The sequence below is a fragment of the Leucopleurus acutus genome, assembly GCF_964270905.1.
Source record: "Leucopleurus acutus genome assembly, chromosome: 13".
In the NCBI taxonomy this organism is placed as follows: domain Eukaryota; kingdom Metazoa; phylum Chordata; class Mammalia; order Artiodactyla; family Delphinidae; genus Leucopleurus; species Leucopleurus acutus.
Window position 1 is genome coordinate 64483709 of NC_139155.1, and position 18921 is coordinate 64502629.

Consider the following 18921-nt stretch of genomic DNA (forward strand, 5'->3'; position numbering starts at 1 on the left):
CGTCCGTCCGCCCGCCGCCGGCCCGGCTCGGCTCCCCGCCCCGCGCGCCCGAGCGCCGCTCACAGCCGCCCGCTCGGCGCCATCTTGGAAGCTTGTGACGTCGGCACCGCTCGCTCACCCCTGACCCACATCTGAATGGACGAGCGGCGAGGCGGGGTGGGGCGGGGCGGGGCCGGGCCTGGGCGGGGCCGGGGCGGGGCCTAGGCGGCCGCGCGGTGGTGCCGTGGGGGAGGGGCGCGCGGAAGGAGCAGGGACCCGGAGCCAGGACCCCGACCCCGGCGTGTGGCGGACCGGTCGCGGGTGCGGGGCTGGCGCCGTGACCTCAGCCCCGGAACACCGGACCGCACCCCTCGGATGGGGGCTCGGCCCCCACACTCGGAGCCTACACCTCTTGAGCCTGACCCTGACCCCTGGCAGTCCCGCTCCGTGCCCCCGCGGGCGGCCATCGTCACCTCGCAGCCGCGGGCTGCAGACGGCGTGGTCCGGTCTGGGGTCCTAGGCCTCCGGGTCCGGAGAAGGAAGCCCCCAGCCCGGCCCACCGCCCGCGGCCCCGCGCAGCCCCGCCGGCCCTATCTGCTCCGAGGGCGCGGAGGTTGCCACTCGCCGAGCTCAGCCAGCCCCTTCCGGTGGCCGCAGCCCCTCGCAGGCCCCCAGGGTCAAGCGATGCCCCCAGGCCGGCCGGCCGGACCCAGGCTGTTCGGAGGGGCTGCAGCGCGCCGGGGGCCGCGACGCTGCTCTAGGGGTCACTTGATGAACCGCTCCCCACTTTGGACACCAAATAATAGGACGAGCCAGCTAAAGGCTGTGAGGGGCCCAGATTTACCAGTCAAGACTGGAATCGAGACTCCCCAGTAAGGCTGACTGTGGCCTCGTTCTTCCAAATAAACGTGTACTTTTTTTTTTTTTTCGGTACGCGGGCCCCTCACCGTTGTGGCTTCTCCCGTTGCGGAGCACAGGCTCCGGACGCGCAGGCTCACCGGCCATGGCTCAGGGGACCAGCCGCTCTGCGGCATGTGGGATCTTGCCGGACCGGGGCACGAACCCGTGTCCCCTGCATCAGGCAGGCGGACTCTCAACCACTGCGCCACCAGGGAAGCCCTAAAGGTGTACTTTTAATGCAACCCTAGCAGGACAGTTCTGAGACTTAACAAAATTCTCACTTCAGCTGGAAGAGTAAATAACCCCAAACAGCTATTATTTCCCTCCTTGGGAACAGAAAAAGGAACAAGGTGGACTTGCCCTAACGTATTAAAACAAACTGTGAAGGTACTGTACTCAACTCAGGGCAATCTGACCCAGAAACAGAAAGCCTACAAACAGATCCCAGAAATGGTAAAGAACGTGATGAAAAAGGAAGTATCAAGCATCAGTGAAGAAGCAAAGAAACATCCCTGGAATGGAACTCAGTGGAGGACTATTTGAAGAAACTAGTGAAAAGCTGTCAACGCCCGACTAACCAAAGACATGCAAATTAAAACATTTTTCTTTGCTTTTTTAACAAATTGGAAATCAGTTTCAAATGATAACCTTCAAACACAGTCAGGGGTCTGGTGGGTAATCACTCTCCTATTCTACTGGAAGCATATAAATTACCTCAAAATTCATGAACATGAATTTGGCAGTAAGAGCCAAAAATAAAAATCTTTTAAAATGATCATACCCCCTTGGACCAGTAATTCCTCTTCTGGGATTTTGTTTTAAGGAAATTAACTGCATTTGTAGACTGTATGCTTGATGGTCGGTCTCTCTAACCAGACTGTAAACTTGAATTTGGAACCCCGGTGCCAGGAGCACACCTGAGACTTACAGGTACTCACTGGTCACTCGTTTCACTTGCATTTGAAAATTAATGTATGAGTAATGATTCTCAATATCTTGTAATAACCTATAATGGAAGAGAATGTAAAAAAAGTATATATATTTATATATATATATAACTGAATCACTTTGCTGTACACCTGAAACTAGCACACTATAAATCAACTATATTTCAATAAAATATTTTTAAAATTAATGTATGATCATATTTTTAAAGTGTCATTTATAATAATGGCAAAATCATACACAAAGTAAATGACAATAGGGGATTGGTTAAATGGGCCACGTGATGGAATGGTAAACAGTCACTACGAATGGTATTTTTAAATACCATTTTACAATTTGGAAGCATGCAAATGATATGAAGCAAAAAAAAAAGAAAAGAAAGAAGCAAACTACAAAATTGTATGTACCTGATGCATGCAAAATATTGATCCGTGGAAAAGCAAATGAAGAAAATACATCAAAATATTTACAGAGGTTCTTCCTAGGGTTTGGGATTTTTTTAAATACATGGATATATTTTAGTGTGTGTTTTTTAAATATAAATTTATTTATTTATTTATTTTTGGCGGTGTTGGGTCTTTGTTGCTGTGCGCGGGCTTTACTCTAGTTGCGGACAGTGGGGGCTACTCTTTGTTGCGGTGCGCGGGCTTCTCATTGCCGTGGCTTCTCTTGTTGCAGAGCACGGGATCTAGGCGCATGGGCTTCAGTAGTTGTGGCATGAGGGCTCAGTAGTTGTGGCTCTCGGGCTCTAGAGCATAGGCTCAGTAGTTGTGGCTCACGGGCTTAGTTGCTCCGCGGCATGTGGGATCTTCCCGGACCAGGGCTCGAACCCGTGTTTCCTGTATTGGCAGGCGGATTTGTAAGCACTGAGCCACCAGGGAAGTCCCTACATGTTTTAAAAGTTACTAACTCTCCTCCCCACAGTCTGTGCTCTGAAGTAACATTAACAGCTGTGCATCTACACTTCCTACTCTGATGTCAACATGTATCTCTTCACATCTTACCAAAAAAGATCTTACTTGTGTAGAATAGTTTTCTAGAAGTAGAATCTATGGGTTTAGTGATATGTGGGTGTTTTCAACTTGAATAGGTCCTGCCAGGTATACTTACCCAAAATGATGTAGCAATTCAGATCCTGAGCGTGAGGTTTTATTTTTCCTGCTTCTTTAACTTTCCAAAACATTCTAAATTCTGCATACGTAGTACATATTGTTTAAAGCCAGGAAAAACATGTCTGGGATGGGGGGCAGATTTCTAAATCACAGTGAGCTAGACTCTCACCATCTCTGTCCTGTTTACTGGGTAGCCTTGCATGGTGTCCCCACCTCCAGGGGCCACCCCCAAGCCCACTTCCTGTCAAGCACTTCATAAAATCCAAGCATGGTTACGCTTCTGCTTCTAGTGCAATATCATTACATAGACACACTTAAAAAGTTGGGGGTGGTGGGGGACTTTCCTGGTGGTCCAGTGAGTAAGACTCTCCGCTCCCAATACAGGGGCCTTGGGTTCGATCCCTGGTGGGGGAACTAGATCCCGCATGCATGCCACAACTAAGAAGCCCACATGCTGCAACTAAGACCCAGAGCAGCCAAAATAAATAATAAATAAATAATAAAATAAGTAAATAAATAAATATTAAAAAAAAAACTTGGGAAGTTTTGATATAATATTAAGTGAAAATAGCAGATTTCAAAATTTTGTTTTTGCTAACAGCAACTCCGTAAAACTATATCTGGGTGGAAAGTAACGTGGAAATATAAAAACCACATAGTGGCAGGGATGGGAGAACCAGTGAGAATGAGGTGTGTTTTTTTGTCCCAACTCCCTCTGGATTCTGTGTGTCTAGTACAGGACCTAACCTCTCTGATCATCTTCCCCCATCAGTCATTTGGGAATAATAATGGCACCTGCTCCTGGGGCTCCTGGGAGGATTCAGTGAGATGAGGCTGGGCAGGTAGAGTCGAGTCAGGCTCTGGCAAGTCCTGGGTAAAGTAACTAGGATTGCTATGTCGCTATGTTGGTGTAGGATGGCTCAAGCCAGGCAGGAGAGCTGATCTGCTACTTTTTTTTTTTTAATTGAAGTATAGCTAATGTACAATGTTGTGTTAGTTTCAGGTGTACAGCAAAGTGATTCAGTTACATTATATATGTATATGAATATACACATGTATTCTTTCTCAAGTTCTTTTCCCATATAGATTATTACAAAATATCAAAGAGTTCCCTGTGCTATACAGTAGGCCCTTGTTGTTTATCTATTTTCTGTATAGTAGTGTGTATCTATTCCTCCCAAATTCCTGATTTATCCCTCCCCCTGATCTGCTACTTTTACCATCATCCCATCTCAATAAAAACGGAAGAAAGAAAAAAAGAAAGGAAGGAAAGAAGGAAGGAAGGAAGGAAGGAAGGAAGGAAGGAAGGAAGGAAGGAAGGAAGGAGGGAAGAAAGAAAAACACACAAAATATCCCAAAAGAGTAAACTGCTGCTTCTTAACATGACAGCAAGATATAACAAATGAAAAAATACAGGATGCCCAGTTAAAATTTGCATTTCAGATAAACAACTAATAATATTTTAATATAAATATGTCCCATACAATATCACATCTCACCTCTCCTCCCCACCCCACCCCCCCCACCCCCTGGCCCCAACCCGTATCAGAAAACTCTGTTCCTTGTACATGCTGTGATTTCTCCTCCCACCTCTGGGCATTGGCACCCAGGGCTCCTGCTGCCTGGGCCACCCTTCTTCCTCCTCCCCACCTCTGCCTGGAGAACTCCTACCCAGCTCAGATGTCATCTCCTTCAGGAAGTCCCCCCTCCCCAATCCCAGGCTATTCATCCCGATCCAGTCCTGCTGCTGCTGCTGCTGCTGCTGCTGCTGCTGCTGGACAGGTGCCTTGAGGGCAGGAAGACTGTCTTGTTGCTTCTTGTAGACCCAGTACCAACCCTGCTCAAGCCTGACATCAAACAGGTGCTCAAGGACTTTTCCGGTGGTCCAGTGGTTAAGACTCCATGCTTCCACTGCAGGGGGAGCAGCTTCAATCCCTGGTCGGGGTACTAAGATCCCACATGCTGTGCAACATGGCCCAAAAATTAAAAAAAACAAAAAACAGGCGCTCAATAAAAAGTCAAAGGAATGAGTGAATGAGTTTTCTCCTGACCCCGCTTCCCTCCTGCAGTAATGTACCCCACCTGCTGCTTCCCAAGCCCTGTGGGCTTCATTCATTCCTTGTCACAAGGGTTGCATGGCACATGGTACGCACAGGGGAGAGAGTGGCACTGCAGCAACTTGGCGTTCAGGCCGCCCAACGGGGAAGCAGAATTTCTCTTGCAAGAGCAGCAGCCCCGCCCGAATTTGAGCTGCTGATATTGGCTACCAACATTGGTTCCTCACTGTAGGGACAGGCAAGCACTTCACGCATGTGGGCTTGCTACTCTTCAACACCACCTCTGAGAGAGGGGTGTTATTACCCCATTTTATAGATGAGAAAACTGAGGCTCAAAGAGGTTAAGGTCACCTGCCCAAGGTTACACAGCGAAGCTTGACCCAGGCCCCCCGACAGGCAAGAGCTCGGTGCAGCCTCTTGAAACAGCCAGCAGCTGAAGAAAGGCCCCTAACGTGCACATTCTCTCCAGTTAAGGCCCTGCCTTGTGACAGGGCCCTTCCCTCACTAGCCCCCTCCCCTCACTTTGTAATCCCACAGCCCCAGGCAGAGCCAGGCACCCTGAGCCCAAAAGAGGCCACAACCCCTGATGGTCATTCAAGCCACAGTTGCTGACACTGAGGAGGAAGGAGGTGGGTACAGGCTAGTGAACAGCACACGGAGCGGGGGGGGGGTGCCCAGCGGACCAAGGTCAAGGCGGGAGATGAGAGAATGCTCACAGCAGGGCTGGACAGGGCTGGGAGCAGTGCAGGCTGCTTCAAGAGGTCCTGCCCTGGCTGGTGTGCCCTCTGCCTGGCACACCATTCCTCAGCATCATCAGCTCCAGCACCTCTCCAGGCCCGGCCGTTTTTCACTCTATCCTCACTCCCTGTTTCCCTCTCCATCCCTGCACCATCCATGATGACTCTATTGATCATCCACGGTTCACTGCTGCAGCCAGGTGCCTAGGACTGTGATCAGTAGTAATTTTGTTCACATGTGAATTAATAGCTGAGACCCAAAGGCCAAACTTTGGGTGGGAGGCAGGGTGAGGCCAGGCAGGGGAGTAGCAGGTACAAACTCCTGAAGGGAGAGAAGGCTTTTTGAGGCACCCAGAGGAGGCTGGCAGGGCAGGTGCCAAGCACAGGGGACTGTGGGGGCATGATGAGAGTCAAGAGGTGGGGAGCATCGCCAGCCCGGGCCAGCTTCCAGGGTCTTGAACAAATTTGTGTGGGAGGCGTGCAGAGGAGCCCAATCCACCGATCACCCAGGGGAGGCAAGACAGTCCTGGAGCCCAGCTGAAGGTGTGGCACTGTCCCTAGGCAGACAGGCCAGGAGGGGTGAACGGTTTACTGTTATGTCGGCCAAGACATTCTTCTAAGTGAGAGAAGCAAGATCCAGAACAGTGTGGACGATGTAATCACATTTCTGGTTTTCAGAAATTATATATGTGTTTCCATTCCTATATGTGGTTGTTAAATTCCTAAAGAAAGCCAGGGCAAGAGACCCATGGGAGGAGGCGATGGGGAGGGGTGGGGAGTGAGTCTTCACATTTAACTCAAGGTGCTCCTGTATTGTTGGAATTGTTACATCACGTCTATGTATTATTTTTATTTTTTAGAAAAATAGGGAATTCCCCTGTGGTCCAATGGTTAAGACTCTGAGCTTCCACTGCAGGGGGCGTGGGTTCGATCCCTGGCTGGGGAACTAAGATCCCACATGCTGCGTGGCACGGCCAAAAAAAAATTTAAAAAAAAGAAAGAAAGAAAAATAATCAGGAATTAAAAAAAAAAAAATCTCAGTGAAGACTCCCTTTCTTGGGAAGCTTTGCCTGCCCCCTACTTGCTTGCAAACTCCCCCAGGCCTGGGCCTCCCGCTCCTGATAACCCCCCACCTTGCTCTTCAGTTTCCTGGTTGCCTCCACCATTAGACTGGCAGGGTCTGTTGTGGGGTCTGTCTGCAGGAAGCTGCGGCCCCTGCACCTGGCCCAGGGCAATGGATGGATGAAGGTGGGGGCCCTGTTGTCACTCTGAGTTGGCGAGGGTGTAGAGCAAGGCTGGCAGGTCTGTTTCTAGGGGAAGCCCAGGGGGAGGCAGTTGGACCAGGATCCAAATCCTGGCCGTGCCACTGACCAGCTGGCTGCCCTAGAACTGATATCCATCAGCCTTAGTTCTCCCACCTGTGAAATGGCGCTGATAGCAGTGTCTACTCACTTGGCTTGGGCGGCCAGGCAGAAGCCCAGCAGAGCCTCCAACCGAGGAGGGGGAAGAGGTGGGCAGAAGGAGGAGGGGGTAGGAGTGGAAAAGGTAGGCCCCTCCTGAATCCCAGCTGTGGGCAGTGTCCTGGGGGCTCTGCTGGGTCACCAGAGGGATGGTGGTGGACCAAGGCTGCACAGGGTGGGGAGCGCTTGGAATTTCCAAATTCCAGCTTTGCAGTTTTCTTTGGGGAGCCTCCTCCCTCACCAGGACCTAGTGGGGCTTCCTGTGCCGTAGGGGAGGGGCCAGCACCCTCGTGGCCTGTACACCAGGAAGCCCCTGGGCTGGGGCAGCAGGCTCTGGTCACAGTCACGAGGGAGGCTGGGCCCAACAGCCCTTATCTTGCCTGACCTTGTGGGGCTGACCACTCCCTCCATCTGGAAAATGTGGCCCCCTGCCCTCTCAGAGGCCTCTTTCTCCTTAAATCCCGATGATCCTGGGGTGGGGCCTCAGAGCCCAATTCTACCCCTTGGCCCACCACCCTGAGGTGCCTTCACTGGCCCCAGCCCCAGCCACCTGCCAGACGCCTCCCCCTGGAGACCCTGGGGCGTCTCTGACTCAGCAGAGTCTGTACCTGCCCTGCTGCCCCCCCTCCCCCAGCGTCCCACACACAGAGGGCCCTGTTGCCCAAGCCCTAACTACTGGCCACTCCCAGGCACTCCCGCCCTCCCCCACCAGCTCTACCAATTTGAATTCCTGACTATCCCTCCCTCTGGCCTCCTCCCTAGACTCAGGCCTGCCCCCAGGCTGGGGGAAGGAATCCTCCAGATAGATAAAGGCAAGGGGCAAAGGGACCCACCTGGGCTCAGACCCCCTGATCTGCCACCAACTTGCTGAACGACCTTGATGAATGACCTCCCATCTCTGAGCCCGAGTTTCTCCACCTGTAAAAAAGGGAAATAATTATAACCTCTGGATGTGGTGGCCTCGAGCATACATAAGCTGAGGCACATGGTGAGGGCTCCATACAGGCCAGTTCTCATTGGGAAGTGCGGCCACCAGGAGCCCCAGGCCAACCCTTTCTTAAGCCGGCGTCCAGTTTGATGTCTGCTCCACGCCTTGTCGCCAGGTCGGGATGCCTGCATGGAGGGCTCGAGGAGGACCCAGTCTGATAGGGGAAGCAGCAGAGTTAATGAGTAATTCCAGGCCATGGGGACTGTGCCTGGAGGCTGTCCATGCACCTGGGAGGGGCAGCCGAATCCAGTGGGGGTAGGTGGGATGGGGAAGGTGTGGGGAGATGGCCCCTAGACACAATGGAGGGCACTTGTGAAGGACATCCGGAGTGAGCTGGCTGAAGGGGCCAGGCAGCTGGAAGGCCCATTTTAGGAGAGAGGAAACTGAGCAGGAGGGTCCAAGCCTCCAGGTGAGCCCCCTCTGACCAAAGCACCCTGACCAAGGGGATGTGGCCCATGGGGTCCCTCAGGCTGAGGTCAGTGTCCTGGACGTCCAGCCAAGCAGGCACAGCGCATCAGGTGGTTGGTTACCGGAGGATGAAAGGGAATTTCCCTGAGGGCCCAGAGCACACTGGGGCCTGTAGCCAGGTATCAGAGACCAGGGCTTTTGAGAGAGGGGGAGCCTCTGTTCTGTTCATGGGTCCCAGAACAGACCCATGACAGACCCCCCCTCAGCCAACAGGACTGGGACAGACTGGTGGGGTCTGCCATGGGTCCGTTCCTGTGGGACTGGCTGGGGTGTCCCTGGTGTCACCACAGCCCCAGGAACCCTCTGTGCCCAGGATCTGGAGCCAGCCTCACCTGGCGATATTGTCGGTTTCACAAGGCCTGAGTTGGCTAGTGGGATCTGCCTTAGGTGGAACCCCTGACTCCCCGCCAGCCCCAATCCTGCTTCCAAATCCGACCTCCAGGGGGTGAGACAGGGAGACAGGGTGTTGACCAAAAGGTGAGATGAGCTTCAAATGGGCCTCGGAGGTGTCTCTGAGCTTTTTATGTTGTGACCTCCATGCTGTGTTGCTCATATGATCACAGATTTCATATAAGGACTCTGGAATTGATCAGTTAACATTATGGTTTTTTTTTAAATTATTCTGAACGTAATAATTTAATATTTTCTTGAGAAGTCAGAATTGACGTTTTGGATATCAACTTTTTTTTTTTTATTTTTAGCACCTTTATTGGAGTATAATTGCTTTACAATGGTGTGTTAGTTTCTGCTTTATAACAAAGTGAATCAGCTATACATATACATATATCCCCTTATCTCTTCCCTCTTGCAGCTCCCTCCCTCCCACCCTAACATTATGTTTTGAATATGCACATTGGCAGAGGGCAGTCACTGAGAGGAAGAGAGGTATGGATGGGCTGGCCTCAGGGGCCCCCAGCAGGATGGGGTTCCCCACAACAGGTGAGCCTCTGGAAGGGCTGGAGGAGCCACACGGCCATCTTCAGGCTGGTTTGTGGGTGCAGCTCTTGTCTACTTGTCGGTGAAGGGGGGTAAATCAGACCGACATTGTGGGGAGCGAGAATGGGACATGAGGTCCCTGACGAGAAATGACTGGGAGGAGGGCTGGCGAGGTGCTGGGCCCTGGCCAGAGGCCCCCAGGCAGAAGTGGCTGGCACCAGGACAGGCTCAGTGACCCTCGCTCCAGAACTCTCCAGACTCTCCGGATACTGCCCGTTTGCCCACTCCATAGCTCCCTCTGCCCTCTGGCCAGCTGAGCTTCCATCCCCCATCCCTTCCTGGGCAGGCCTGAACAGGCTTTGGGCCTCCAGGTCGTCTGGTCAGTCGGGAGGGGCCCAGGCCAGGCATCTGCTCTTCTTCAGCTGCTCACCTTGCTGCACCTGTGTGGCCTCCCCCTGCCCCTGCTCAAAGCCTTCAGGACCTCAGGGCCCCAGGGGGAAGAGAGGTGGGCCCAAAACCATCTGCCCTGCGACCGACCCACACCCCCATCACCTGTGCCCTCACCAGCTTCTTTGGTCTTCCTTTGGGTCCTGACTCTGGGGCACGTGCTCGGTACATATGACCTGCTCAAATCAACCCTCCTGCCCCAGCCCTGCCACAGATGAGGAAACTGAGGCTCAGAGAGGCCTCCCAGCTGTCCACTGGCAGGCTAGGGTTCAGACCCAGGTGGCTGCTCAGTGGCCTCCCCCAGCCTGCCAAGCCCTGCGTTTCTTTGCTCATTCACTGACACTTCCTGTGGCCTCGGGGACACTGGGGTTGGCCAGTCTCCCCAAGGATGGAGGAAGGATGGCTTCTGTGGGTACATGGGGGACCCCCCAGGGTGCTCTGGGGAGAGGGCAGGGAGAGAACAGGGCTGGGCGGGGCCTGAATCCCAAGCCTACAGGGTCAGGGTCAGAGACTTCTCCTGCTGCCCTGACCCAGGGGTGCGGTCCCTGCAGAGCAGCCCTCGGTGCGCGCAGGCTGCCCTCTGGTGGCGGCGTGAGAAAGCTCCTGGGGACTGACTTTGAAACCCTTCCAGGAGAGGGGGCCCTCGCCAGCAGAAGGGCACCTGTCCCCATCCCCTCCCCGCCAGCCCGTGCCACTGCTCCCTGAGTTTCCCCAAATGTCCAATCGTTTATTATTCCCATGAGTTGGGGCCTTTGCTGTTCCCTCCGCCTAGGATGACCCCCTCCTCACCTGCCCCAGTGCCCGCGATCAGAATCACAGCCTTCCTCTGCTTCCCAGGGTCCATGTCTGACTCTATTCCAGGGGATGGGGAGGCCCAGTACGTGATGTGAACCCCCAGAGCCCTGCACAGGAGCCACACACAGAGGATGATCAAAAATTGCTAGCTCTGGGCTTCCCTGGTGGCGCGGTGGTTAAGAATCTGCCTGCCAATGCAGGGGACACAGGTTCGAGCCTTGGTCCGGGAAGATCCCACGTGCCGCAGAGCAACTAAGCCCGAGAGCCACAACTACTGAAGCCCGCGCACCTGGAGCCCGTGCTCCGCAGCAAGAGAAGCCACTGCAATGAGAAGCCGGCTCACTGCAACGAAGAGTAGCCCCCGCTCTCCGCAACTAGAGAAAGCGTATTTATTGAGGATCTGCTATCTGCCAGGCAATGAACAAGCCAAAGAGCTCCCTGCCTTTGTGGGGCTTACATTCCAGCTGGGGTGGGGTGACTGCAGGGATGGAACACGGACAGTAGAAAAACCACAGGTGACATACCAGGTGTGGATAAGGGCAACGGAGAAAAACAGGCAGGGTGGGGGCAGGAGGGAGGGGTGGGGTGCCACTTCCTGGCCATGACACAGACTACTCTGCAGCTATCGGAGAAAAGGTGAGAGATGCTGGCCAATGGTCAGGAGAGGAGGTTAAGTAAAAACTGATGGGACGGACTTCCCTGGTGGCACAGTGGTTGGGAGTCCGCCTGCTGATGCAGGGGACACGGGCTCGTGCCCCGGTCTGGGAGGATCCCACATGCCGCGGAGCAGCTGGGCCTGTGAGCCATGGCTGCTGAGCCTGTGCGTCCGGAGCCTGTGCTCCACAACGGGAGAGGCCACAACAGTGAGAGGCCCGCATACCGCAAAAAAAAAAAAAAAAAATACTGATGGGACAATATGGCTAGCATAATTCTCCTTGGGTTACATTTGTGGTTCCCATGGAATGACAGCTACTGTGTTTAATTTTGAAAGTGCTGGATTAAGTTTCTATCCTCTTGCTAAATTGTCGTTGCTCTTCCAGTATGTGGGGATCATACTTGTGCCCCCCCCTCAGACCGTGGGAAGCCCACTGAGCCCTCCAACCTGAGCCCACGCCCCGGGAGGGGCTGGGTAGTTCTCTCTTGCAAAAACAGCTTTCTTGTGGGCCTCTCTCATGGGCTTCAGGTTCTATTCTGGGTTGTGAGCTCACAAAGATCTGATGATTTGAAAGATTGTGAAAGCTGAGAGATGTTTGCACGCCCGTGTTCACAGCAGCATGATTCACAAGGGCCCAAAAAAGTGGAAGCAACCCCGATGTATGAATGGATAAACAAAATGTGCTCCATCTATACAATGGAATATGATTCAGCCTTAAGAAGGAACAAAACTGTGACACCTGCTACAACATGGATGAAACTTGAGGACATTATGCTCAGTGAAATAAGTCAGACACCAAAAGACAATTTACTGTGCAAGTCCACTTACGTGACCTCCCTGGAGTAGTCAAATTCGTACAGACAGAAAGTAGATTAGAGGTTACCGGGGGCTGAGGGAGGGGGTGGGAAGCTGTCGTGTAATGGGTGTAGAGTTTCAGTTTTGCAAGATGAAAAGACATTCTAGAGATGGGTTGCACAACACTGTGAATGTACTTAGCACTACGGAACTGTACACTTAAAAATGGTTGAGATGGTAAATTTGATGGTATGTATATTTCATCCAAATTAAAAAAAAAAAGAAATTGTGACCCGGTCTGGGTTGCCCCTCCAGCCAGCCGAGGAGACTCTGAGCCAGCCTTCTCACTGGAAAGCCAGGTGGTTGTGCGGGAGAGGGGGTGGTCATGGCCCTCAGTGGACAGTTTCCTTCCAGGCTGAGACCTGAAGCTTCTGCTCACAAGTGGTGAGTATGTGCATGCACCTCATGGCCTCCTCGCTGGTTCCTGTGTTCTCTGAGGATAAGGCAGGTTGGGTTGACGCATCCCCTGGGCCTGCCCCTCCTTGTTCCCACCTCAGCCCAGGGGGCAGCACAGTGGAAACTTCTGGACCCGATTCACCAACTCCCCAGAGAACCTGCCCTTAGCTCCAATCCTTCTGGCCGGATGCTTCCAATCAGTTCCCCTTGCCCCCAGGGAAGGTGGTGCCCTTTCTCTGATAGCAGTGGGGACATGGGGAAAAGTGGAGCATCAAATAGAAGCAGAGAAGAATGAAGACCACCCTTGGTCCCCACCTTCTGGAGTGGGAGCCCCCAGAGGACCATGGGAGGAAGCAGCACGGCAGCCCTGTGACCTGAGACAAGGGGACACTCTGAGTCTCAGTGACTCTTCTGTGAATGGGGTGAATGTGGACACGCCCTCCCAGGGAGGCCCCTCAGAAGTGAGAAGCGCTGGGGAAAGATACAGAGGGGGACCCTCAGCTGGGATACGCTGACCCCACCCTCCACAAAGGGCTGACCCCAGGGACACAGTCTGCCTGCAGGGACACCTTGTGGGGCCCTGCTTCTCAGCCCTGGCTCTTCGCTGGACCCTCCGCAGCCCTGCCAGCCGATGCTGACCTGAGCCTCCCTAAAGGGTTCGCACCCTCCCCCCCACCCCCAAGCCAGGGAAACATGTCTGCAAAGAGGGAGGAGAGGCGGGCTTGGTTCCTTGGTTGTGCTTTCACTTCTAAAACATCCTTTTTCTTTTCTTCTATGAACATTTTAATGAGGAGTTGAACAAAAGATAGAAAAAATAACATTCTGATGGCTTTTTTTTTTATTTAAGAAGCAGGCTTTTCTTGAGACTTTCATACAAGGCAACGGGTGAGTAAGGCTAAACTCCTAAAGAAAACGCGTACTGATGATGGAGCAGAAAAAGGCACTTCTCCCAAAACCTGCTGGTTACCAGCCTGTCAGCCTCTCGGGGGCTACTTGCTCTGCTTTCTTCTGGAAACAGGTCCATTCAGACCTAAGCACTGCTGCCCCCGAGGCCAGGAGGACTGGGATGGCTGAGTGTTCCGAGCATTGGTGCATGGAGCGGGCGCTGCGCACAAAGTGAGGAGGGCTTGGTGGTGGGTCCGCATGTGGGGCGCAGGTGGCTAGAGGCCACCACCCCAGTGGGGAGCTGCACTCGCTCTCCCTGGAGGGACATGTGATCCAGCAGGTGGACTGAGACCAGGCCTCTGTGGCCACCCGACTCCCCATAGTAGAATCCCTTGTCCTCCGCAGGCCCATAGACAGTGACCACATCCCCCACCCTCAGTGACATCTTGCCCTTCACCAGGCCCCCTGCCGGCCCATCCCTGGGGTCATAGTCCAGAGCCGCCACCATGGTCTTTGGAGTCCACAGTGAGGGCCTTCTGGGGCTCCCCTGCGGCAGGGGGAAGGAGCCCTGGGGGCCTCCAAGCCCCCCAAAGTCATCGAGGTGGGCCACGGAGGGCAGGTACCCTTGCCCCAGCAAATGCCACCTCCCACCAGTCCACTTCGTGCCCGTGTCCACCTTGTCCACCAGCTGCCTGGGGATGTTGCCCACTTGCCCATCGTGTTCGCCACGATAGAAGCCGTGGGTGTCCTGAGAGCCCCACACTCTCAGCAACTGCCCTTTCCGGAAGGTCAGCTCCTCCTCTGCAGCCTCGGGGGTGGCAGACATCACCAGGGGGATGTAATCAGAGAGGGCCACAAAGAGCTTGGCTGGAGGGTCTACCCTCATTCCCAGCGGTGGGTCGCCACCCCTGGACATCCTGATGACCCCGCTGGATGGAGCGGGACACAGTGCCAAGCTGGGCTCCTGGAACCAGCCCTCTCTCTTGCCCCCCAGAGCCTGACCTGGCCTGCTCTGTCTCCTGAGCTCCTTCCTCTGCTCTCGCCCCTCTCTGCCCCATAGACCGAAGCGCCCTGCCTCCTCCTGCAGAATGTCACAGAAGTCAGACACGTATCGCTGGCTGGTGCCCAGCTGGGGAGGGGTGAATGCTGGAGCATTTTGCTTTTGTCTGAGGACCTTCTCAAGGGCAGCCTTCTCCTGACACGGCTCTTTCCTGGGTCCACACTCAGGGGACCGACAGATGACTCCTGCAGCAGGGCTTTGGCTGGTGCCCATGTGCCGGTACTGGTCCTCTTCCCCCCGAGACTGGCCCTGGGGCAGAGGTGGCCTGTGGTTCCGGGGACTCTTCTGGAAGAGCTGGTCCTTTCTGGAGAGCTCCCGGGCCTCTGTGGGCCTCTGGGCTTGGCTGTCTGACCCTGCACTTGGAAATTCTCCGTTTGAACTCAGTCTGGGCTTCAGGGACTGCCTCCTTGGGGGTTCTTCAGGGAATGCTTCTAGAAACTTGGCCTGGGGCTCCCCGCAGCTTCCGGGGCTGTGGGGACTGGCCTTGGCCCTCGGGGGAGTCAGCACCAGCCTCTGAGGGCAGATGGGGAAGGTCATTCTGCCAGTGGACGGGTCCCCACAGGTGCAGCTAAAGGGAGACATCTCTGGCAATCGGAGACAGGTGACGCAGTTGTGAGGGATCTGAGCCGGCACTGAATCCACGGATTCTCCACAGAACGACATGGTTCTCACCGAGATATTCTGGCACATCGGTGGCAGCTGGAGCTGGGAAAATTCCAACAGGATGCTCCCGGCGGTGGCATCGGCCACCTCTGCCACCTTGAGTCCATCGGCATACACAGCATAGCCGGTGACCTGGACTCCGTTGGAGGACCCAGCTGAGTCGATGGTCACGGGGAGCCAGCTGACCACCAGGAGGCCCGGTGAGGCATGGTGCTCCACCAGCACGTCCAGTGGAGGGTCAGGGGGGCCCGCCAAGGGTGTGTTGAAGGTGATGGTTGAGGACATTGTTTCCCAGCGCTCCGGCAGCGAGTCCCACGGTGGGTGCACCTCCACCCTCACCTGGTACCTCGTGCCGGGATGCAGGTGGTGGAAGGTGTAGCAGCTCACGCCCGCTAGGGTCAGGGCACACTCCAGGTCATCCAGGTACACCATGTGGGGGTGGCTGCTGCCAACCCAGGTGATCTCGGCCGACGTGGCTGCAACACTCTTCAGGTAAAGTTGCGTAGGGGCCACACAAAAGACACTGTTGGTCCCCAGAAGAGGTCTGGAGAAGCCCCGCTTGCCCATGCTCTGCTGAGAGCCCAGCCGGCCATCTTCCATCTTGGCATCTGAGATTTCTATTGCCACTTTGGTCTTGGAGCCCACCCTCACCGTTGTCGCGTGTGGCCCCCTGTCCACTGTCCCCTGGGCTTTCCCAGGTACTAAGCTGTGACCAGTGTCTTCCTTCGAAGCTTTGCCCTGCCCAGCCGGGAGTCGAGTGGGGCCAAGGTCAGGGAACTCATGGGGCAGGCAGCCCAGGATGTCACTATCTGAAATCTGCTCCACCAGGTTGGACTGCACCAGCCCCTGCCGGCCGTCCTCAAGCTCCCCTTTGTAGAAGCCGTCCTCATCCATGCCCCCAAAGACATACACGTAATCCCCAGCAGTGAGCAGCAGTTCGCTCTCGGGGTGCTTGTTGGGCCCTTCAGATGGGTTGTAGCTATACCGAGCCAGAAAGATCTTGAGCTTGGGGGTGGTGGGGGCCTCCGAACCCCCCACTTCCAGGGTTGAGGACACGCTATAGGGCTCCAGATCTTCCACCTCGCTGGCTGTGTCCACGTCCAGAGTAGGGCAGGATGGCACAGGGGCCCACATGGACTCCACCTCAGAGGAGGAGTTCGACTGGGAGCTGGTTTTCTTGGCCTGGGGCCTGGAGTCCAGAGGTCGGCTGCTTGGGACTCTGTCTGGCACTTTGGGGGCACTGGTTGCCTCCCCGAGGGCAACTGGGTTCTCCAGCAGGAAGTCTTCCTTCTCCTGTTTGGCTCTGCTAGGCTGAGACGATGCTTGGTCCTCAGGCCCTAGCTGCAACTTGGTTCTTCCACTGCTTCTCACTTGGGACTCCGGGGCTGGCGGGGCCTCGCGGGGTTCCTGGGGAGGGTGACCAGGCTGACACTGCAGTGCCCGCATCTCCTCCCAGGCCGTCTGGAGATCACACAGGGCCTTCTCCTGGTCGTGCAGCAGCTGTTGCTGCCTGTCCTGCCCTCGTGCCGCCTGCTGCAACAGCTGCCTCGCCAGCAAGCCGGCGGCGTTGCGCTCCCGGCACGCGAGGCCCAGCTGCCCGCGCACGTCTTTGTTCTCGGCCGCCACCTTTCCCATCCAGTCGGCCTGGGCCTGCAGCCGCGCGTTCTCCTTCGCCAGCCAGGCGCCTTCGCGGAGCGCCGCCTGCAGCCTCGCCTCGGCCTTCTCGCCGCGTCGCCGCGCCGCCGCCGCCTGCGCGCCCAGCTCCGCGCACTCTCGCCGCTGCGCGCTCAGCTCGCGCTCCAGTGCCTGTACTTGGCTCCGCGCCTCCTCGCATGGCGCGCTCTGGCCTCCCGCCTCCGCCCGGGCGCTGCTGGTGGCCTGCTGCAGGGTCAACTGCCTCTGCAGGCGCAGCACCTCCCGCTGGGACTCGCGTTGCAGCCGGTCCAGGTCTCTGACGTTGAGCCACTGGGCGCAGGCGGCGCCCCCCGCAGCGAGCGGGGCGCTGCTGAGTCCCGAGGCGATGCGCGCCTGCAGTAGGTGGCACTCCTGCCGCAGCTCTTCGATCTGCTTGTCCTTGTCCAGCAGCACGCTAGCCTGCTCCGACAAGTCCCGCGCACGCTGGCGGGCGAAGGCCTGGCACAGCTCCAGGCCCGCGCGGCTCTCGCCGGGCACAGGCGCGCTCACAGCACGCTGGTTGGTCTCCTGCAGCTTGTGGGCCCGGTCCTCCAGGCGCCGCGCGAGGTCGGTCAGCTCGGCATGCTTCACTTTGAGCCGCTTCACCTTCTTGTCCGCCTTGTCGGAGAAGCCCGCGCGCCGCAGCTGCAGGTTCTCTTCGCGCAGGCCGGAGCAGCGGCGCGCCAGGACCTGCAGCGCCTCGGACAGCTCCAAGTTCTGCTTCAGCAGCTCGCTGTAGTCCGGGCCCGGCGGCAGGGGGTTCAGGGCTTCGCAGGGCTGACTCCCGGACTCTTCCCCTCCTCGTGGGTCGCTAGGTCTCCTGCGCTCCGATAGTGGCGGCGGGGGGCTCAGGGACCCCGGGATGGAGGCGTCTGGAGAGGAGGATTCGGGGGCCTTGGGGCGACTCAGGGTGCTGTCGAGCGAGAGGGAACGCGCTGGTGCCAAGGAATCGAGGGAGCTGGCGCGCGCGGGGAGCACGCTGTCCGGGGAGTTGGAGCACGCCGCGGGCACCCGGTCGAGGGAGCGGGAGCGCGCGCGGGCGCCCGCGCTCAGGCCGTCAAGGGGTTCTAGTCGACATGGGGACTTGGCGGCGGCCTCAGGAGGTGGCTCTTCTGAAGAATGCGCGGCCTGGGGGTCGGGGGTGCCGGACAAGGCGGGGTGCCAGCGGAAGTGTTCCAGAATGTACTTGAGGAAGAGCTGGCGCTCCACGTCGAGTGCCGCCTGCAGGTGGCGGATGCGCGAGGCCTGCTCTCCGTTCGTTTCCCAGCGGAGCTGCGCCAGCACTTCCTGCAGGCGACAGCGGCACTGCGCTGCGGCCTCTTCGGGCGCCCCCGCACGGCAGCAGTAGCCGCGGTTCATCAGCTCCTCTGCCAGTTGGCGCTGCAGCTCCCGGGCCTCGCGCACCACGCCATCGCGCTCGCGGTGCAGCAGCTGCTGCAGCTGTCGCATCTCGGCCTCCTTCCAGCGCAGCAGCTGCCGGATCTCGGCTTCGCGCTCCCGCAGCACCTCCTCCTGCAGCTGCCGCAGCTCCCGGCTGCGCTGCGCCTCCCACTTGGAGCGCAGGTGATCAACCAGCTGTTGCCGTTCCTGCTCGGCCTCCTCCCGCTGCTGCCGCGCTTGGGCAGCGAAGCGCCGCCGCTCCTCCCGCCCGCGCGCCCGCTCCGCCTCCAGCTCGGCCCGCAGCTTCTCCAGCTCACGCCTCTGCTCCTCCAGCGCCGCCGCCGCCGGGCCCGGAGTAGCCGGCTTCTTGGGTGTCACGCGGCCGCCGCCAGAAGGGCTGGGCGAGTCCTTGGTCATGGTGGTCGCGGCCAGGCAAGACGCCTGACCTCTCTTGGCCCGGGCCGCCGCTCGCCAACGGCCGCTGCCCTGGCCGCGGTCAACCGTCGCGCGCGCCCCTTCCGGGGTCCCT

The 18921-nt window shown here is 56.7% G+C and overlaps 1 protein-coding gene across 1 annotated transcript; it reads right to left on the reverse strand.

Moving 5' to 3' along the window:
* Positions 1 to 13693: 13693 nt before the first annotated feature.
* LOC309970705 (RIMS-binding protein 3C-like) lies at positions 13694 to 18809 on the reverse strand (the record flags this gene model as incomplete). Its single annotated transcript, XM_082853240.1, is given in 2 exon segments — positions 13694 to 13894; positions 13896 to 18809. Coding segments are annotated over 2 exon segments (5115 nt in total).
* Between the last annotated feature and the right edge of the window lie 112 nt (positions 18810 to 18921).